Here is a 22,117-nt window from a genome sequence, read left to right as displayed (position 1 = left end):
CATTTGGGCTTTCTGTGCTCTTTTAAGCTTCTATAACAAGAGGTATCAGCCAAGCTGATGTTGCCAGTGGCCTCCCGTTTCTTTTTCTTATTGTCCCTTTTTATACGAGTCTGCCGGTGGCCAGCTGTGTGGCAGGCCGCCCTCGTCCTGGGCTCACCTGCGACCCGGCGCCTCTCCCGAAGGCTTGCCCTGGGCGCGGGGCTCCCGTGCGGACACGCAGCTGTGCCACAGCTGGCTGGGCCGGCGTGTGGGCACCGGGAGCGGGGCGGTAGCGCTGAGAGCAAAATCATCCCCAGGGAAAGGGAGAGAATCTTCCTTTAAAGCCTGTTCTAGGGCTGAAGTGTCTGTCCTCTTTTTGAGCAAGCTCTTCTGTCATTCTCAGACAAGACCTAGAGGACGCAGTGATAGCCTTTCATGTGGCAAGAACGTGTGAGCCATCTGGATTTTATAACGTTTGAGCTCAGAGGAAAAGAAGAGCACAAAACATAGCCAGTCCTTCTTCCTGAGGCCACCAGCCTCCCTTTATGGCACTTGCACGCTTTAGCAACCCCGCTGCTTTGAAATGCAAGGATCCCTGGGCAGGGTTGCACCGAGGACTAAAACAAATGTCTTAGCTGCTAATTCCCCGGCCTGGCCAAAACCCCAGGAGCCCGCTGCTTCTGCCTGCTCCCCGTGAAATCGAGTTAACAGCAGGCGACTGCTGGGACCTGGGGGGCTCAGGCTGGGCGCAGGGCTCCGACCGGCCCATCAGCACCCAGAGGGGCCAGAGGGATGCTCGGCCGGGGTGCGTGGACGGAGCTGCGGGCACGAGCGTAGGAATTGCCGCTGGAAGGTCCTGCACACCCAAGGTGGGTTTGTCACTAACCCTCAGAGTGCTCTTTTTCTCCTGTCCCTCCATTTCTCCATCCGCACCGTGAATCACATCATAAATGAAATAAAAATCTGCCCTTAAATTAGAATCGACGCCCTTAGAGCTAACCAGAAATGTAGGGCACTAAACTGTGTATTTGCAACGTACAGTTTAAAGACACATCCTCCAGCTTCTCACCAGAAGTATTTCACAAGGGCACCAGCGAGTCACTGGAAGTCGCTCATCCTGGCGACTGCTGGAAGGAGGAACAGGACGGTGCCTGCAGCACTTGAATGCTGGGGATCAAACAAGCTGAAGGTTCATTTTCAACCTGCTCCCATTTATAGCTGAGGTGTCTGAATATATTGCTAAATATTCACGGTCTTTACTAGCTGTGTTAATCATTACAGTTCACCCAGAGGATGAATATATTTCTACGTTATGCCCTGCAATCTGTGAAGGACAACAGAATACCTCTATCCCACTAAAGAGAAGGCAAGGTAACGCAATTCAATACAATTCTTTTAAATCGTACGCAGGGTAACCTTATGTTCACATCAGCTTTAGCTTTAGTTTTCTTAAAATTAACCTTCAAATTTAATAAAGGGAAAACAAATCTATAGCCTGCAATAGAAATGGGAACATAAAGAGGGGATACTGCGGAAAGGTATTGATTTGGAGCTGTAGCTATTGCCATCTCCATGCAGGGAACTGTCGGCATTATTCACCGTTCGTAAGCAAGAGCCACTGGTGCATTTAATTCAAGAACAGGGTAGAAAATGAAGATAGTCTGTTAAATAACTGACCTGTAAAGACAGAGTCAGGAAAGACACTGTACTATGAAAGGAATCCTAGATGGTAAAACCTAGGGTTTTACCCTAATGGTAAAAACTAAAACTTGACTTCTTTCCAGTCTTTAGGAGGGACTTGGTTTGTTAACCTTAATGTGAAAGGTCCGAGCAACGTATCACAGTTCAGAAGGAAACAAAACCTGCCCAGATAGCCCAGGGTCCTCCAGTCTATTGCAACTCCTAATTAACTGAACTTTGTGGTAAATCCATCATGGAAATGTTGGGTGATCCAGGAACTCCTTATAACTCTGAATTCTGCCTTGCTTGACGTGTCACCAGCAAAAGATCAAAACGAGCAGTGGAAGGAGAAAGAAGCTGCAAAAGGTTAGGGCATTGATTAATTGATCACTTAATTCCCCTCTGAAATTGCCCGAGACAAGATGTGGCAGCAAGCAAATATCATCTCCGTCTCAAAAAAGGAACAAAATCTGTTGCTCTAAAACTTGCCTGCCATCATTTTGATTGTGGATCATAAACTATCTCCTAACAACACCCGAAGTCTGGCCGCCTTGGCATCACACCGATTGCAGTACTCAAGTTGCCCACAAGCGTGGATTTGAACCAGCAAGGGCTTCTGCAGGGCTGGTGGGGGAGTCTGCTGCAGGTCTGGTAGAATGGCAGGAAACTGCCAAAAATGATGTTTTGAAAAATCACTGTCGCTGCTTTCAGCTACAAACGCCAACTGGGGCAAGAGCCCACCGAGGTTCGACAACCTGCCAGGACACGGTATGGATTAGGGACTCAGGTATGCAATGAAAGCATATGGGTGTGTGAGGTAGAGAGGACGCGTGGGGAGGATATAAACCTTTATGCTGCGAAGCAGCATTAATTGCAAGGCAATAAGCAGAAATTCCATTAATGGGGACACTCCCTGTAATTGTCCCTTACAGTGTCCCATAAAGCAATTGTTTTTGTCTCCAGCAGACAAATTAGATGGTCCATCAATCTGACTTTATAAAGCAATTTGTCTGTTCTTATCTGCCAAGGAGATTTTTATGAGGCCTGTCATGGAAAAGTCTCTTCAAGTGACAGACTATTGTGTTGTAAAATCAGACACAGGGTTTCTGCAGGACTCAGCCTGTTGGTTTCTTTGGGTTTTTTATTACTATTTTTTTTCCTCTCACCTCTGATAAGTGACGGCTGCTCTTCCTTGACAGCTCATTGCAGAGGGCAGCGTCCTCACGCGATTCAGTGTTGCTGAACAAGGCATTATAAGCCAGCATTGGCTCATGGGAGAATAAAACTTCATTACAGGGGCCAAATGCATTAATTCAGCCCTTATTACTGGGGCAACGGAAGAAATGCTGGGGGGACAGGGCCAGAAGTGCTTTTGCTTTGCCGGCTGGGGAGATTTCCAGTAACCTCCTAAGGAAGGGTTTGCTTCAGCGCAGCGCACCGGCGCAGCCGCTTGCAGCCCTGCCTGCTCCGGCCGTGTCAGCGCGCTTCCCTCCTGACCGCTGCTACCTGCCCTCTCCGGCAGGATTCGGAGCATCGCTCAGGCACTCGCCTGAGCTGCAGCAGTGTTTGGTCATCTGCTCCTGCACGCCTGCCTCGTTCCATCAGCCTGTGACCCCAAAGGACTTTAGTCCCGTTCCAACGTAGACGCCCGAAACGCAGCGTTGCCAACACATCTTGGCGATGAGATTGCCCCTGGCATACCTGCGCGGCACAGAAAGCTCCTCGGGATGAAGCGAGCGCTGCGGTCATCGTTGGAAAGGTGCGTGCACTGGGAGTGCTTGGACAGCAAGCTCGGGGGAGCAGCTTAGGAATACGCTGGAATTTGGGCAGGGATTACTGCTGAGCGCTGGCGGGACAGGGCAGCTTTGTGAACAGCCTTGAATCTTCAGGCTGAGAGCTGACTGCAGCATTGTGCTTGGCGTGATAAACCTGCCCTTGCCCTGTCAGAATTCTGCTTGGGCTTCATCCAGAGTCTGGGGAGATCAGAGGCATTTTTCTCCCTACCGCAGCGCAGGCGGCGATGGCTGGAGGGAAGCAGGCGTGTTCGCGCCTCAGTCGGTGAGAGGGCAGAGCCATCTGCCCTGACTTGAGGGAGAGACTCGCCTGTGCCGCCGTGGCAGCGGGTGTCTGCTCGTTATCTTCCCAGCGTTAATTCTGGGTGCGCCCTTCGCATCCGAGCCTCCCGGGCGAGGCTGGGGCTTTTCCCTCCCTCTTCTTCCCCGGTCTGGGAGTGACCCCATCGCAGTGCACGAGGACGGTCTCTGACACCGACCCAGCCATATCCCCACTTCCCAGGCCTTGCTCTGGATTTAACTGAGGACATTTCCATTTATCCCTTCAGCGTGCTTTGGACAGCCCCTCAGTACTGTTTTCCACTTGAAGAGCTAACTGATGATAATTTTATGCTGTTTCTCCTTCCTGAGCTAATTTTCTGACTCATTGTGGGTTTTTTTCTGCTTGCTTTTTGTTAATCTAGTTGGCATTTTGTGGTTTCTTTGTTCATTATGTGATGGGGCTATATAAGGGGATTTGTCTCTGGAATTCAGGTATCCCCTGCACTGGGTTCTCTCTTATCGCCTTCATCAGCAGCTATGCTGAAGGCAGTTAGATGCATTTGGCATGAGCTAATGTTAATAAATCTGGGTTGTTAATCACTCAGACATGTCTCTCTTGAATCTTGCATACTGATTTGTGTGTGCTCAAATAGTTTCTCTGGAGTAGACTTCTGGTAACTCAGTGTTTTAATACTCCGCCCTCCAAATTCACCCTCGGGGTCTTGCCACCTGGGGCTTTGCCTGCCAGGGACAGATTCAAGTCACCTGCCTGCCGAGGACGGCAGCGCCGCAGCCACCGAAGGCGCAGGGTGACGGCTCGGTCGGCAGCGCGTGAGCAGGACGAGGGCTCTCCAGAGGGCACGGGCGTCCCGGGGGACTCTTCTCCCACCCCACGCTCCCGTCCAGCCCTCCGGCCTCGGGGCTGTCACGCCGTCGGGCTGCCGGGAGCAAACCGTGCCGCGTCTGCTGCCCGCACGTCACCGCGGGCTGCCGGGCCAGGGCAGGTCTCTGCGAGCAAAGCCTGCAGCAGCCCGCTAGCACAGTCCTGCTGGGCACGGGGAGGAAAACACCCAGCGGGAAGCGGTGGTCCCGTTTTTGGAAGCTCTCCCTTGGTCCTATTGATCTTGGACACCGGGCTGCCTCCAACGCCACTCAGGAAGCCATTCCCACAGGCGAGCGGCATGTCTGAAGATAAACTAATGAACGTTTAAGCATCTCTTTACCTGCTGAGTTGGCTCAGGCCTTGACCTGTTTCAGCAAAAGCAGAATTTCTTAGATTCCCTTTTCCAGACCTTGGCTAGGTAAGCCCTCTGATTGCTGCAGCAAGCCTTGCGCCTGCAGTTCAGCAGAGATGCAATCTCTTGCCCCTCAGCCACTGTGCCTTGCCCACGTCAAGCCACATAGCTCAGTTTATCTTGTTTTTAATGTTGTGCATCCTATCGTTTGCCTGAATGCTGCTGAGAGGGCGCTGCTGTGTTAGTCAGGGCATCCTCAAGAGATACAAGAGCCTCGAGGCAATGGGCAAAGCGTGCGAGGCTTTGAATCTCATTCAGGCATTGATAATTACCAATCTAGATAGCTAAGCCATTACGAAGATGCAATACAGTCAGCTCTTACATCATGCCCATTTAGGGGAGAAAAATTCAGCAATGAAGAGATGCTACGATTGACAGATCCAAGGAAAACCAGCTAGGTTATTTTTCACAGCAAGAGATAGCTGACTACATGGATTAGCAGAAGACCAAGGGAGTATGAGGAGAGACCCACTTCTTTCGAATGAGGTCTTTGATTCCTCCAGAAAAAGATTATGAAGCCATTTTAAGAAAGAAAGGAAGGAAAAAACCCCACCAACCTAAAAAATATTAAAGATGGACTCAACAGAAGGTAAAGAGCCTTCAAAGAGATTTCTGCCTCACCCATAGCCGCTGGACGTGACAGGGGCTCCCAGAACAGCACTCTCGTTAAAGCCATGATGGGCAGGTACGACTCCAAGGTTTGCTTGCCGCTTCCCAGAAATCTAGCTGCTTCTGAGGAAACCAGCAGCCAGTCCGTACCAGCATTCTTGGACAAACACCTCAAGAAACCACTGAAAATTTCTATCTATCCATCGTGCACTGTAAAACAGCCCTGGGGATGGGATTTAATTCCCGGCTTGGCCTGTACCCCAGAATTTGCCAACAGCGAGGTACATTTCATTTCAGAATCACAGCAAGAGCCATAGCTTAATATTTCTCATGGAAGATACCCGTGTTAGTGTTGTTGCTATGGTTATTTCATAGAAGCCCAAGTTATAATATGTACATTGAAAGAAAAACATAGAAATATCTCTTTAGAAATGGTGTGAGTTTTGTGTGCACAGTGCATCATACAGCAGCCTATGGAAAGGCACACTGAGAACAACATGCTGAGCACGGGGCTGGGCACGGGGCTGGGCACGGGGCTGGAAGTCCATGCCAGCGCTGCCACTCGGGTGTTGGGTCACGCACAGCTCCCCGAGCTGTTACCGAGAGCTTTGGGGGAGCAGGATGCGATTTTCCATCTTCTGTTGTTTCTTTGTGAAATGTTTGCTTTGCGGGTGTTATTCAAAGAGCCCTGGAAAGTTTTGTCTGGGGCAATACAACATAGCAAATAAAGAATATGCTCATCCAGAATTAAATTCTCGGTGAGTGTTTTTGTTAAACTCTGCGTGGTTTTTGAGTGACACCAGTGGTGTTTTTCATGAGTATCTGTCTGAATCAGTTGAATAACTGTGAACAGCGAATAAGCCCATGAATCACAGCTAACCAAGCTCTGCCTCATTAACTGAGGGCTGCCGCTATCACAGTTCTCGTAGCACTACTCTACACCACTAGAGAGATGGGTCTTACTTAGTGCTTGGCATGAATCCTGTTACCTACAGGCAAATAGTGAGTTTAAACCTTGTTTTCCGAAGGGGCCCTGCAAGAGCACTTCGGGGAAGTTCAACAGCCCAGAGCAAGTCCTCCGGATCCAGGGCAAGCGCCAAGCGGGGGTCTCGGTGCCACGGGGCTGTCCCCTCCTGCCTCCAGGCCAGGTCCACTCCACACTTTACCCAACCATTGCTGAACTCTTTTCTGCTGATTTTCATCCCTGTTCTGGACTCTGAGGAGGGGGGGAGGCTTTTTCCAGTTAGTCCTTTTAAAGAAGAACCTCCCAGGACTTTTCTCCTTCCTGTGCCCATACGACACGGCACCTCCCAGCCTTTTTGTGGCCATCTCCCGGTTTGCCCCAAGGCTGCCATTGCTCACATTTCCACTCTCAAAGGAAACTTTCCAGTTCCTGGGAGAAGCCCGTCCACTGTACCTTATAACTGCGTCTCATTTACATCCTCAGCTCGTGCTAAAAACGTGTGCTACAGCAACCAAAGGATGAAGGATGCTGGTTTTTGCAATCTTTGGGGAAAAGTCTCTTAAACTTCTGAAGATATTTCAGTGGAAACGGGCTGCTACATTTCCGTAGTGGAAACCGAAAACTCCATACTGACATCCACCTTTCCACAGGGAAGAAATAATATTTTAATAAAGTGGAATACATGGTAGTTTGAGGGCCGTTCACTAAAAGTTGATGAGGAGTGAGGAACGGTATAAAGGCAAATGGCAGCTTCTCTTAATAATTAAATGAGGTGATGCTCATTAATTAGAGATGCTTTTAACATTTTGAAAAACTCACAACTATGTCTTTCAACTGAAAACGGACCCTGCTTTACACAGAGAGAGGGCAGTGCCTGCACCCAGCAGCAGGCTCCTTAAATTCCCATATTCAAATAATTGCTAGTTTCCAAGTGAAGTGCCTCAGGGACCGTGTATTCATCCACTTCTGCTGCCGCTCCTGACGCTCTGCTCTCTTCTCCTCGTGCAGATGTTGCAATGTACACCTGAGGTGCAGAGACGTGTCCGAGTGGGGTCAAGTGGCCTGGAAGCGAGTACCTCCCCTCCTTTCTCTCCTGTTCCTTCTCACTGCACAAACGGGGGAAAAAATCAGTCCGTAGTTCCCCTCCTTTGGTCTGTCTTATCCTCCCCCAGGAAAGTGGTGGGAGCACGTCCTCATCCTCGTCAGCGACCCGGGTCCCCCCTGCCTCCTCCCCAGGCAGAAGCTCAGTCCAGGCTATGGCCAGGGTAGACCAGGAGCATCCCTGACCCCGAGCAGCCACGACTGCCTTTAAGCTACTGAAAACCATCCCCTGGTTTTCACCAACTAGACAAACCCAAAGTCCTCAGCTGCTCCTCACAGGACATTCCTTCCAGCCCTTCACCAGCTTTGTTGCCCTCCTCTGGACGCGTTCAAGGACCTTCACATCCTGCTCAGACGGTGGGCCCCAGCACTGCACGCAGTACTCAAGGTGAAGCCGCACCAGCGCTGAATGCTTTTTATCCAAAGCAGTTTGTTTGGGGGTTTTTTGCTATGAGTACAGTGTTTCCCTACGAATTTCAGGTCTGAGGACCAGAGAGTAACCACCCCAGCTGGTCCGTACCAGAGCCCCTCCGCCACCATTGCAGCAGGTACCGGTCGCCAGCACCGAGTTTTGAAGGATCACCCAGGAACTGTTGGGGCTCAAAACACACACAGCTTTATTCCTGCAAAAGACTTGTGACTGCTCAACGGAAGCCTGGATGGATAAGTAAGTAATAAATATTTTCCCGTCTTTTGTCTGTCTTCTCCAAGTCAGAGAAGTCCCTTGCTCAAGCTCAACCAGGGAAGCCGAGAGGAGAAGCCTGGCCCTCTGGTCTGGGTGCAATTTTGAAGAGGGATGCTATGATGGAGAAAGGCCATCGCTGGCCAGGCCAGGAGGTCCTTCCAGTTCCTGCTCCCCAGTGCCAGCCACTGCTCCACGCTGCTGGTGAAATCGCGTAGCAATTCTGGTTTCTTTCTGCCTTTAATGTCTCTTTTCCCTGTCTTTTTCTTTTTTCTCTCCCCCTCGTGTACTAAATCTTTCCTTTGTTCTGGATCCTTTTTTTCACCTGCCTCCCAAGCGTAGCTGAATTAAACTGTATTTTTCCCAGGACTGTAAACAAAACCCTCCCTCTTAGTCAGAGTCAATTCCATTGTTTAAATGAAACTCTTTTACAGCAATTAGTAATTATGCAGAATGATTTCATTCTTCAGTTCATGAATGCCACAGCCCTGATGAAATATTTTGTGGCCTTTTGTTTAGTGCCAGCGTAGGTTTATTTCCTGAATTAATGCATTTATAATAAAAACAAGAAGAAATTCTCAATGGACTAAATTTGCCCGGCTGAGTGCCGTCTGAGGCTGCTGCCGCCGATGCCCGGCGTGCATTCCCGCTCCCCTCTGGGCCGGGCTGGTTTCAGCTGCTGGCTCTGCAGCTCCAGAAGCGGCAGAGGGAGGGGTGGGACAGAGCCGGGGAGAAGGAGCGAGGGCGGGAGGAGCAGCGCCGTCTGAAGGGGGAACTGCTGTTGACGACCCTTGCCTCTGCTGGGAGGCTTTGGCATAAATTATCTGGTGAAACTCCATATGGACGGAGTCAACCTGGACGTCCAAGTCCTTCCTTCAAACACGTGTCAGAATGGGTCCCTTCCTGTTGCTCTGCAAAGCCCCGTTGGTGTCGTGGCACGTGTTAGGAGCGCTGAGACGGGCCAGCGACTTGGGACAGCACGAGCAATGATGGAAACCCGGGACCCACTCCCTCTGCTAGTAATAAGATGGGAAACTCTGAAAGCACATCACCCTGACTGTGGACCTCCGTGTCCCCTGCACGCAACCTGCTCCTTGGGCCAGCTGCGGCTGTGGGCTCACAGCGAGGGTGCTCGAGAGGCTGTGCGCCCGCTGCACCCCGCCGTAAAGGGGGTGCTGCTGTGATACAGTCAAAAGTCAGTGGTAAAACAGCAGAGCAGCGACGCTGATTCCTGAGGAGAAACGGGGAGATGCCCTTTGATGTCCACCGAATCCAGCCAACTCACCTCAGCCCTTCGGCTCACAGGTCTGTGTTGGCCGTCTGGATGTTTACGGTGGAGCAAATGGTCTGCGAGGCAGGTCCCTTCCTGTACCTGGCCTGCTCCATCCACGCCTCGCGGCAGGACGTGACCACGGGCGGCAGCACGTTGTCCTGAGGCTGAGGCACCTTCTGGCACATGCAGAGCAGGGACTTGAGCTCTGAGCGGAAGCTCTCGTTCAGCCAACAGTAGATGAAAGGGTTGTAGCAGGTGCTGCTCATGGCGAACCAGTGCAGGGCGAAATAGAGGGAGTTCTTCGTCTTGATGCCTAGACTGGAGATGAGCACCACGTAGCAGTTGAGAGGGAACCAGCAGACAGCAAAGACCACCACCACCAGCATCAGCATCTTGATGCTCTTCTTCTTGTTCTTGTGGTGGGTGATATACTGCTGCGTGGTGACGTCTCCAATGGCGTTGCGGAGCCACAGCTTCTTGGCCAGGCGCGTGTAGGTGACAGTGATGATCAGCAGAGGCAGGAGGTAAAGAAGGAGAAAGGTAGACAGGTCCAGATACTTCCAAACCAGCTCTGCGGGCTCAGGAAAATCGGGGAGGCACAAACTCCGGACAGTGGCTTCCCTTGAAAAACAAAGAAATACATATATAGCATGTGGCCATTGCTGTGCAAATGGGTGCTGCTAATTTGGCAAACCACAGTGGGGCTTCCACACCACCAACAACCACCTCCTCAGATTTGTAGTACGGACAGAGGAGGGCCAGATATTGCTCATCGCCACAAAACAAAGCTCAGTCAAATCTCTGTTTCCCAGAAAGTCTTCTCATGATGTTCTCTGTGTCTGTCTCACCAAGGATAAGCCTGGCTGCCATGTATCGTTATCTCCTTTCCCCTGAAATCGTTGTGTTGTCCAATGAAAGAAATTCTTAGAAAGACAAACTGGAGTTTCCTCTTAGAAGCTGCGGCTGATTTTAATCGAATGAGTCCCTCATGTCCCCTTAGCATGGCAAAAGGCGTCCCTGATGGCCCAGTCTTGCAAAAGGGGCTACTGTGAAAGCAGCACTGACCTGGCTGCATCTGCCCCTTTCCCGTGTGCATGGGCACAGAGACACGGCAGTGCCGGGCTCCCCGACCCCAAAAACCCAGCGCAGGAGGAACGAGGGCACTGGGTGACACCCACCTAACTCCTGCTTTTCTCCAGTCCCATAGGCAATTCCTACGCACCTGGAAAACGGACACATTATGCCCCGGTTTCCCTGAACGCGCCCACCCAGAAATCCAGCCCGGGATGTGTTACGCCCCTCGCGCGTGGGTTGCGCGAACTGTTGCCAGGCCAAGCACGACTGACCTGATCTTCCCGGGACACGGCAGAGTCGCAGCACGTGCTTGGATCACCACTGCAGCACACTCGCAATAGCTCTGCCTCGTCTTTGCAGTGTTGGATCTGCAGTCCCTGCCCCGCACGGGCACACCCGCCTCCCTGTGCCCCCAGCAGGTACGGGACCCCCTCGGCCAGAGCAGAAAACCGCTGCACCCGCTGGGAAGTCAAAGCCGACACGGATGGAAGGGGAAGGGGCTGCTGGGGGCTGGGGCCATGCGAAAGCCTCGCAGGCACGACCCCACCTGCGCGGGCAGCTCTCCTTCCTTCCTGAACCAACCATCCCCTTCCCACCAGCTTTTCAGGAGACCGGCTGTTAAAACCTTATTGCTGCATCGTAAAACAGGCATGACGATTAGAAAACCTGGCCGCTTAACTCAAGTTTAACTTAAGCCTGACAGTTTAACTTCTGATGGTTAGCTAACAAAAGAACTGAGCTTAACTCAGTTGCTGTTGCATAACTGTTTAACGCATGCTGTTTAATAACATGCTGTTTAATATAACTGTTTAACATGCAACATGCTGTTGCATGCTGTTTAACTCAATGCTGTTGCATATAGGCCATAGCTTATTTTAACAGCACTTCAGCAATCTGTCCCGTTAAAGCCGACAGATCCAGGCTCTGTTCACATTTTCTGCCTGGCAGCGGCTCTCAGCTGACACACCCCAGCACCCTCCGCGTCCCGCAGCGACTGGAGATGACGAAACATTAGGAGAAAGGAGCACTCACACATTTATTTCTGGTGGATGTTTTCTGCTTTTCTTTCCTTTTTTGCCCCTCTTTTTCTTCCTCTTATTCCATTTTGCCCTTCTCTCTTCAGCCTTTGTCCTCTGCTCACTTGTATTCAGCACAGACTTTAGTCCCCATCAAGCTGCATTATTTGTTGCAGTATTGATTAATATCTTTAATATCCTGTTTTCAACCTCTGGAGCCGGCTTTTGTGCCACAAATAGAAGATTGCTTGAAAACGGACGGCTGCGAGCAGGGCCTGCGCGCGGCTGTCGGGGGATGACAAGGGGGGGCAGAGCTCCGCCGAGCGCGGCCGTGGAGGACCCTGAAGATGTTTGTCAAGAGGGGAACTGACGCAGAAGGGAAAATCATCCTTTGTGAACCGCGTTCCCAACGTTTTCCTCCCCAGGATCCGGCTCACCACCCGTACGGGCGAGGCCAGCCCCTGCCTGCAGGCAGCTCTGCCTGCCTGCCTGCCTGCTGGCCGGCTGCAGGGGACCTGCCAAAGGAACCGGAGATCTGGCAGGGGAAGCAAGCGCAGCACCCAAGGTGACACGGCAGCGTGGGGTCAAACCCTCCCTGGCCGCGGCTGAAGAGCAAAGCCGCAGGGAAAGAGCAGAACCGACAGGGGACGAGCCCATCCCTCACGCCCCCGGGAACTGGCCGTTTGGCAAACGCCTTGAGCTCGGGATGGTGTCGGGGCGGCAGCGCCGGCGCTGGAGCGCAGCCGAAGGCTGGCGAGGGAGACGCTTCAGTGCTTGTGGAGCCTAAAAACGCATTTGAACGGAGCGGGCAGCAGAGCGAGCCCGCAGGTGATCAAAACAGCAGCGCTGCCCTCGCTGCCCCCTTCCCTCTCACCACCAAAAGGAGGGGCACGGAGCTGTAGAAGGGGCTCACGATTATTTCAGGGAAGAGGCTGGTTGAGAGCAAAACCAGACGGGACGCTGTACTGCGGTAAATTCTGGTGTGACCGTGGACTTGGCCCCACGGCTGTGCACTGCAGCCAGAGAGGTTTGATGCTGGTGGAGCCCACGTTCTCCTGTCCCCAGAACCCCAACAGCTCCCTGGTGGGACTTCTCAGGAGCTCCTGGCCCTGCAGGAGCTATTACGAGCAGTATTACAACTGCGACTTTTATTCAATGGAAAGCAGGGATGAGAATAGCACGTCCTGGAAGTCCTTATATTGCTGCGCTGCCTCATGCCGATGTGAGGCTAGGTTTCCTCTGGCCGTGCTAAAGCATGAACAGAGACAGGTGCTGGGAAACAGATAGCGGCGTTCGTTCATTCACAAGCAATTTGCTCAGTAATGCCCTGCGCGCAGCTGCCAAGCCATGCCCGCGCAGGAGTAACCCAGCACTTTGTTTACAGCGTCCAAGCAGTTGAAGATATTCTATCCCCCACGGAGGCATCGCTCCGTGAAATCAGCCACAAGCACAAGTAAGAAGAGCTGTGAAGCCCCACCTTACACTCCCATTTTGTGCAACCTCTCGTACACAAGCAGCGATAAAAAGCCTGTGCGGGCAGTCGAACGCTCTCCCTGCCATGCTGATGGGAGGGAAGTGCTGTGCTGTAGGAAGAAAGGTGCCTGTCCTTTATAGAGAAGCTCAATATCTACAAGAGAAATCTTTCTCCTGCTGCCTGTTGCTGCCTCCTGGCCCTGCTCCCTGGGACGCTGCCCTCAGGTTGAAAATACTGCTCGCTGTAAGATTATCCCCTTGGCCTCGAGCCTGGCATTCCCGCGAAATGCAGGCACGAGCAGTGTGACACCACCACGAAAACCACCGGTTTGTGTAGCATTATGGGCTGGTTTCTAGCCAGGAGGAGTCATAGCAATGCCACAGGCTGGTGGGGACAAGAGGACCAGAACAGGTTGGGTACCACGGAGGAACAAAAGATTGCAAGGGCAAACCAACCCAACACTTCTGGTTCTTTATTTCTGCCTGGTAGAGAGGAGAGGGTGACTTCCCAGCAATGAATGCCAACACTAGACCAGCTGGAAGGGGGGGAAGATAAGCTTTTTTTTCCTTCCTTCCTTCCTTCCTTCTTTCCTTCCTTCTTTCCTTCCTTCCTTCCTTCTTTCTTTCCTTCTTTCCTTCCTTCCTTCTTTCCTTCCTTCCTTCTTTCCTTCCTTCTTTCCTTCCTTCCTTCCTTCTTTCTTTCCTTCTTTCCTTCCTTCCTTCCTTCTTTCCTTCCTTCCTTCCTTCTTTCCTTCCTTCCTTCTTTCCTTCCTTCCTTCTTTCTTTCCTTCTTTCCTTCCTTCCTTCCTTCTTTCCTTCCTTCCTTCCTTTCTTCTTTCTTTTCTTTGTTTCCCCTCTAGATCAGAACCTTCATTTCCTTCTGATACTTCAGAAGTCCTCACGTGGATGTGAAATTCCTCTCCATCTCCTTTTAATAGCTTGTGTAGCTGTGTTGAGCCAAGCAAGGAGCTCCCTTCCCTGCTGGGCAAGGCAAAGCAGCACACCGAGACGACCTCGCTTCCCTGCCGAAGCACTGTTCCTCTCACCAGCCCGTCACTGCAGAGGAAGAGGTGGAGGTTTCTCTTTTGCTTTTCTCGTTTATGTAATGTTGGGCAGAGGAGCCTCAAGCTTTAAGGAAGGCTGGTCCTGTTCCATAAATCCAGATGGATGAAATGCAAGGAAGCTAAAACGTGTGAATCAGTTCTTGGAGTTCCTGGAGTTCTTGGAGACCTGGGGTTCATGGCCCTGCTGACTCACAAAGGTGGTCCTCTCCTCCCTGTCCTTTCTGTATAGTCTTGCTAATCTCAGTACCAGATGTTTACACCATGAGTTTTATTTTCTTTCTTTCTCCACCTGCAGCTTCAGCTCTCTCTTTCCTCCTTGCCTGAGCAAGTTGGCTAGACATGGTCTTCTTAGGTCTGAGGAGCTGAGCGAGCGTGAGGAGGGAAGAGGAAAGGCCCTCGGGAGAAAATGGCCTTCTCGGGACAAAGCCCCTCCTGACGGTATCATGACACTGGAGAAGGTTTGTCTCGCCGACCTGCCGTGCCCCGGCCAGGCTGCGCTGGCTACCCGGCTGCGCCTGGAGCTTGCCACCAGCGTGAGGCTGGAGGTGAGACTCACCCCCGAGCCCGGGCGTTTGGGAGATGGTGAAAGCAAACCCGGGTCCCCAGGACATGTGTTCCCCACAGTGAGCCAGGCAGCTCTTCCAGCGGGCCAAGCCTCTGCTGCGGGAAGTGAGATTTCATCCACACACAAACTCCCACCGATTCCACTATGTCCTTCCCCATGCCTGGGAGCCCCTCCAGCAGCTCCCACCGCTGAGAGCCGCTGCCGCAGAGGGCTACCGGACCTCTTCACGCTCGCTTGGAAGGGGAAATAGCTCACCTGTAGTTATACTGGAAGAGCTTTTGATAGATGGCATGGGGTAGGGAGAAACAGCTTGCCATCAGCCAGATAACAGAGATGCTCAGCGCTCCCTTCGTTAGTGACATCCTCTGCTTCAGCGGGTTCAGGATGACCTGCAACAGAGACTTCACCGTGACTCTTATCGCAGGGGAAAGCAAAGTCCCTTCCCCAATGCACACAGCAGAGGCATTTTTTGACATGATCTAATGCTGTTAACAAAATGACAGCCATTATTAGGAAAATGTCCTGCTTATTAGAGTGACCTGGAAAATGGGAAACCTTGAACTTTTCAATCTGCTCAGAAGTGCTTTCAGATCAATTTTTTCCTCTACTTTGTTCTGTGAGGACCATTTTCCTTAAATTGTGGGTTATTTTAGGTAGGGAAGAAAGAAGATACCTACACCAGTCTCTTCACTTGTGAGTATGTTTGTTTATTCTATATGGATTACGTAAAGCAATGTCTCCTGTTCTAGCTGAATCTGTGAAGCTGAGCCCTCCTCCCCTCTTTTGAGGCATTAACTCACCCTTTATGACATTTTCTTCGTTAGATAAAAAGGCAAAGAGCTTATACAATCTGAGAGTCTGGAAGATACTATTTGACTGGTAGTAGAGGAAAGGAGAGTGATTGCTAGAGGTAAGCGCGTGGCCTGGGCTGCCCTCCCTTTCCCGTACCGGTAACGCAGCCAGCGTTATCAGCGCTCACCCCACGGCTGGCTGCAGCAGACGGGGGTACAGCCTCTCCCAGCTCTGACGTGTCCTCCCAGTATTTCCAACAGAGGTTTCCCGCTCTGCTGCTCCCCTTTTGTCTGGTGCAGCATTAGTCCCGTAGTTATACCACGGGACTTTAGTCTCAGAATTTCTTTTTGCTCCCACTGTCCTGCAATTTGATGAAGCAGCAAATGCCCAACAGGAAAAGAGGAGCAAAAGAACAAACAGGCAACTAAATCAGAATTTAAGCTCAGGATGCTACAGACTGGTGTTCTGTGGGTTTTGGGTGGTAAACTAAAAAGCTTGGAAAAGTTCCCTACGCAGCTGAAGTAACGCTTTGCACTCAGCGTTGGCTCTGCTGTCTTTCAAGGCCCCCCCATGTAAAATGAAGCTTCTTGAACCAACTTGCCCTGCCACACTTGGGGGCTAGGTTGGACCTGGCTCTTTCCAAACTTCTTGAAAAAGGTGTCCTCAGCCTTTTCCACTGAAAGTCTGGGAGTGGCCCCTGAAACCCGTGATGCCGCGTTTTGGTTTTTCCCTCCTGCCCCGTACCTGGGACCCTACAGAAGTCCATCAAGCCTTCCTGCCCCTGACGCACAAGGGGCGTCTTTGAATTTAGCTCTAGACCCTCCTCACTGGATATGGGTTTAATCCCCAAGATTCAGCCACCTTGAACCCACGGCTCGACCGAGACTGACAGGGGCTTGGGAAGAGCCTTGCAAGGGAGCGGCGGACGGGCAGCATTTTACCTGGTGCCTGTCCAGGGCGATGGCTGTCAGGGTCAGCGTGGAGACGTGGAGGGAGCAGTACTGCACGAAGCGGCTGATGTGGCACATGGCCTTTCCAAAGATCCACGTGCTGTTCACAAACCGAACCTGAGGGGAAGACAACGGGCGATCAGCCAGCAAATGTGCTGAAAACAAATCCACGAGGAAACCCTTTGGATTGCACCTGAGCTGGCGCAGGGGTTTTGGCTGGCTGGCTGAGCAGCTCCACCTGAAACCCAAAGCAAGAGTAGCTACGTTGGATTTTGAAACACCTTTACATAAGAGTTTACAAGGCCAAAACCCACAGATTAAACGAGTGGTGCTGTCACAGCCCTCCTGGTCTACTCGTACAAACACCTTTTGTGAACAGCGGTAATAACTTTTTGCTTATGCTAACAACTATATTTGTAAAAAGTGGACCAAGTTTTGGTCACACAAACCCCCCTTCAGGTCTGGAGAGCTTTCACTGAAGACTTTACCCAACTGCCAGCTCTGAAAAGCTTGACTACTTTCTTCCAGTCACTCGAGTATGACTGGCATTCAAGTTGTTTTGACCCACTACGTTTTAAGTGTGACTCTCTAGTGCTCTCCTGCATGTACATTAAAAGTACGTGTTCATCCAGGCACTTATCCTGCATACCCCAAGGAGCTCCTGCTGTGGTTTGGTGGCATACTTGGAGAGACTTTAGAGTCTTTTAGGAGACACAGAGTCTAACGGAGCAAAGGGAGCCCACAGGCTGCTGAACAGCGTTTTACTTGCCCGGCAGAGTTGTCTATGAGACTTGATTGTGCTGGGTTCACGCCTCAGCCCTAGAAGAGCATGCGCAGAGAGGGCGTGACCACCAGGCAGAGCGTTCTTGAGAGAGACTCCCCTCCTGGCTGAAGGGATAGCACAGCGGGCCACTTACCAGGGTAAAAGGCGTGTTGAGCAGCGTGATCATAATGTCAGACACCGCCAGGTTGACGATGAAAAGGCTGGTGGCCGAGTGCATCCTCTTGTTCTTCAGCACCACGTGACACACCAGCATGTTCCCAAAGAGAGACATGATGATAATGACCGAGTACGCCACGATTAGAAGAGCTTTCACTGTTGGTTTCTGGGATTCCGGCTCGTATTTAGCCAGCTCGGCAAATTTCTCCCACTCAACAATGCGGCTGTCTGTCCAGTTGAAGGTGGTCCTGTTGGTTGCTTGGTAGATTGACATGAGGTTGGCCAAGGAAGAGTAATGGTCAAACTCCTCAAGAAACCCCACCATCTGTGACCTGTCTGACTGAAGCAGCAAGCGAGGCATGGTGGGTTAACCTGAGTCTTCACTCCGCTCGAGGCCGTGGGGATGACAGCTCCAGCTGACACAGCAAGTGATCCATCACCTTCAACCGCCTGGCTCCCTGGGAAGCTGGTGAAGATGCAGCTGCTGTTACAACACCACCTTAAACCGGAACGCTGGAGGGGGCCTCGAAGGTGCGATGGGTTCCCCCGGGGCAGAGGCGGCACCGGGGAGCAGTTGGAAAGGGGCTGGTTTGGGACCGCACGCTCTCAACCCCTTCATTTATCAATAAGAGCAATAGCTCCACAGGCGGGCTGGAAAGAAGAACTAGTTATTACATGTAGCAAATGTAGGAAAACCTCAGGTGGGGTTTGAAGTTGTTTTAATCCCACATCAGCTTTTTCTTCTTTGTTCTCACCTGAGTCCATTTTTCCTCCAAGTTCCACAGAAGGCTGCGCTGTTGGTGCTTTCATCCTCTACTTCAAAACCCCCGGTTCTTTTCTGTGGAAATGTAAAGGCAGAGCCATTTGAGGGATCATTTTTAAGAGCAGAGGTAGCTTTTGTCTGCACCTAACCCCAGCAATTATCCTAAAGCGATTCAGAACCTGGAAATCACATCAGAAGATGACTTTATTCTATATCATATTTTCTCCTCCAAACAACAACTGAATTCTGCTTCCAGTGTTTCAGTTTCAGCGAGAAAACGGTCTTTTCAGCAAAAGGCGAGACTTAGCAGTAGAGGCATGCAACTCACAGAGGAGCCACTTACACCGCATACAAACAAACCGACACCCAGCGCTAGGCACACAAGAACAATTCCCTAGAGACAAAAATCTCTGCTTCCTCACCTTTACTGACACCCATTTTTAGATATTTCTGGTGATTTCAGATTGCACTGAGCTATTGATCTTAGGTGGAACCTATTAACTGTGCACTCCGGTATTTACAGATACGCTACAGACAGGAGGAGAAAGTCATTTAGAAGCTCTGTCGGGTTCTCCGAGAGGGTGGCTGGTTTGTTTGGTACATGCCATTCCCATCAAGCCCCGTGGCTGTGCGCACAAATCAATGGCCCTCACACGGTGCGAGGGATTAATAAGCAGAGCTTCCAGAGTGCTAAAAGGCTCCCTGGTACCTTCCCACGCAGCAGATGGGCAGGCCGCCCGGGGCAGCCGGCTCGCTGCGCGGCAGGCGGTGGCCTGGAGCAGACCTCCAGCAGACCCCAAACCCACACCCGGCCCAGTCACGGGGGTGGCCGCGGCTGCAACCACCACCCAGCAGGAGTCGGAGATCAACTGTTTTCTGTCGGAAATAAGGCGCAGGGGAGTGCGTGCGTGCGTGTGTGTCGGTAGCCATGCTTTCCCATAATACAATCTGCTTCGGCTTGTCTGCTTACTCTGGGGAGCATCGGGAATACCGGAGGACCTACGAGAGGATGCCTCTCAAGAGCAAGTGATGTTAAAGCAACTTGGTGGGGCGGAAGGAGGGAGGAATCATCCAGGAGATGGAGAGAAGAACAAATCTTGAAAAGAGCCTATGGCTGTTTCCTGGGCAAATTTATGAGTGCAAGAAGCCTGGGTAGGACAGAGAGCATAGCAAACGCCCGTGGATTCTGCTAGAGCAAAGCAGCTGTAATGCAGCAGGCAATTCAGCTCCTTGTTGTTCTCCCAATGCTGATGGTATTGGGAGCATCAGGACCAGCCCTAGACCAGGTCCCAATCTGACCCCCTCACAAGACATGAGCCTTGGGAGCTGCCCTGAAACAGGGAGCAGAGCTGAAACCAGGGAAAGGGATCATTCGCCCTCTTTGAAAAAGGCGGTGGGCACAGGGACTCATTACAGCGAAACGTCTCTGAGACTGGGAGCTTGGCACGAGCCAGAAAGGACTTAATGCTTACACAGGTAATGAGAGAATCCAGAACTACATCCCTCTGGGCTTCTGGGGCGGGAGAGCAGGCGGGCGCCGAGGGCCTTAAGAGACCTGCGAGGTTTATCCCACGCCTGGGTAAGGCGCGCAGGACTGCACGCCTCTGCTGCCCGCTGTGGTATGTACTGAGGCTGTCCTTCCTCACGGGGCAGGCAGCTCTCGGCGGGCAGCGGGAGGGAGCTGCGCGGAGCTGTAAGGGTAATGCCGCGTGTGTGTAACAACGAAACATGATTTTAGTCAGCTCCAGCTGAACCACTTTGATCTTTGAATAAGCACGGCTGGGATGTTCATGCTACGCTGAAATGCCATCACTGCGCTTGAGAGCGGATGCTGTGGTGTGACAGATGAAGCCACCCATTGCCTTCCCTGCATCAATTTACTTTAGGTCTCATGTGGCAACTTGTCTTTGCTGCCATGAGATGAGGCTGAGTTTCAAGAAACTGCTATAATGCATGGCTCAAATCAGATTTGCAGTCCGTATGCTTCAGACTGGTGGATAGCAAGAAGAATCCTTGTACAGATTATTCAATTTAGAAAAACCAAACAGGTTTCTGAAGTGCCCATGTGTTTGAGAAGCCCATTTCTCAAGGACTACCTGCAGGACCTGCACTCTTGAGTAGCTCAGGGTGATCGGGGAACCATGGCTTAAACTTGGATGATGACTGGGGACACCTCTTCTTACTTCCTATAGCCATTTCTCTTATGCCTACGTCCAGGTCCCTGTACAACCAAATCAAAAAGCTGATCCATCTGAAAATTAAATAGTGTTTTCAGATGGATCGGTTTCCTGACCTGACCCACAGCATGGCTGAACCTTGTTCTTTCCAGGGAAGGCTCTAGGAACAAATCATGGAATCACAGAATATCTCGGGTTGGAAGGGGCCCATAAGAATCATCGAGCCCAAGCCCCTGCTCCTCGCAGGACTACCTAACACCAAACGGCGTGAGCAAGAGCATCATCCAGACGGTCCCCGAACTCTGTCAGAACTCTGTCAAGGCTTGTCAAGCTTGGTGCCCTGACCACCTCCCTGGGGAGCCCAAGGAGAACGGAAGAGCTTAAGGTGATGCAGCTGTAACCTGATTTTCTAACCCGGAATTTCTCCTCGGATCTTTCTGTACCCAGTAAAACATTACTTTCAGCAAGTGCTGAAGCTCTCGGCATTGGCGGCTGCCTTGGACAAGACCAGAGGTGCAGCAGCGAGGACTCTCCTGTTCTCCTGAGAAAGGGTGTGTTTAAATGCAGCTTTCCTATGAGTTGAAATGCTACGGTTTCATGCAATAAGAGAGTTCGGCTTTCAGTTTTTATAACTCGACACAATCTGAAAGCCAGAGAGGAAGAGCCTACCGCAGCACAACTCTTCCCAGCTCTTCCAGTAGCTGGTTCAAACAGGCGGCCGAAAACTCCCACCTGCTCCAGCGACAATTTCTTCCTGACGCAGAAACGTTAACCTCCGCGCTAACGCATTTGAAGACGTCTTTCCACCAGCAGCCTGCCGAGCGATCTTACTCCCGAGCAGAAACCCGCGTTTCGCTCACTGAGCCAGAGAAACCCGTGCACAAGAGTACGGCCGTCGCCAGCGCACGTTACCCCCCGGTTCCCCACAAAGCCCGAGGAGAAAGAACCCCCGTCACTTACCCCCCCGCCATCCGCCGTTTGCATCCCCCTCTCCCCGCTCCCGCGGGCAGCAGCGGCTCCGCCGGGTCCCGGTGCCGGGTCCCGGTACCCGGCCCCTCCCAGCCGCCCCCCGCCCGCAGCCGCCCCGCCCCGCGCCGCACGTGCAGCCGGGCGGGTGCGGAGCCGCCAATCCGGGGGCGGGGCGGGGCTCGGGGGGGTCACTACTCCATTCATAAAAAGCCCCGGGCGCGGCGCCGCTGCCCCCGCCGCTCCCCCCGCCGCCGGCGGCGGCTTCCTTGGGGACGGGGCGGGAGGGGGGCGGCTGCCGGGCGCCCGGGCCGGGGCCCCGCCCTGGGCCCCGCCCTGGGCCCCGCCCTGCGGAACACGCGGGGAGAGGCTCCCGCTCGCGGCCCGGCGCAGCGCGGGGAGAGGCGGCGGCCGCCGGTGTTCTCCCGGCAGAGCTGGCTCCAGGCCGGCGCCAGCCGCCCCCGTTGGAGCTGGGCCCCTCGGCCCTGGCCGAGGCTCCGCCGGGGGAGCAGGGCCCCGGGAAGGCGGTTCGTCCCCGGGCCCGCGCACGGCGGACGGGGGGCAGCGGCACGGCTTAGCGATCCCGTCCGGGTGTCTCTCCGTCCGCGGGTTTGCCCAGGCTTTGCAGGCGGCAGGAGAGAGGCCCAGGGAAAGACAGAAGTTTGCAGCGCAGAGAACTCTGTAGGCATCGTAACGCCCG

General features: G+C 52.5%; 1 protein-coding gene across 2 annotated transcripts; it reads right to left on the bottom strand.

Moving 5' to 3' along the window:
- Nucleotides 1-8,275: 8,275 nt before the first annotated feature.
- On the bottom strand, nucleotides 8,276-21,685 carry LOC140658438 (G-protein coupled receptor 83-like). 2 transcript variants are annotated; one of them, XM_072876873.1, is made up of 6 exons: nucleotides 21,412-21,685; nucleotides 18,267-18,349; nucleotides 17,489-18,162; nucleotides 16,563-16,688; nucleotides 15,085-15,218; nucleotides 8,276-10,258 (listed from the first exon to the last, which is right to left on the bottom strand). In XM_072876873.1, exons 3-6 carry the CDS (start codon nucleotides 17,870-17,872, stop codon nucleotides 9,664-9,666), a joined length of 1,239 nt encoding a protein of 412 aa, XP_072732974.1. In that variant the 5' UTR covers nucleotides 17,873-18,162; nucleotides 18,267-18,349; nucleotides 21,412-21,685; the 3' UTR covers nucleotides 8,276-9,663. The 2 variants fall into 2 exon arrangements, with proteins under 2 accessions (XP_072732974.1, XP_072732975.1); XM_072876874.1 differs by having other exon boundaries at nucleotides 17,489-17,977.
- Between the last annotated feature and the right edge of the window lie 432 nt (nucleotides 21,686-22,117).

The sequence above is a fragment of the Ciconia boyciana genome, chromosome 12 (genome assembly GCF_034638445.1).
Source record: "Ciconia boyciana chromosome 12, ASM3463844v1, whole genome shotgun sequence".
Classification (NCBI taxonomy): Eukaryota; Metazoa; Chordata; class Aves; order Ciconiiformes; family Ciconiidae; genus Ciconia; species Ciconia boyciana.
The sequence above is the reverse complement of the archived record's forward strand: the minus strand, read 5'-3'. Positions and strand labels throughout refer to the sequence as shown.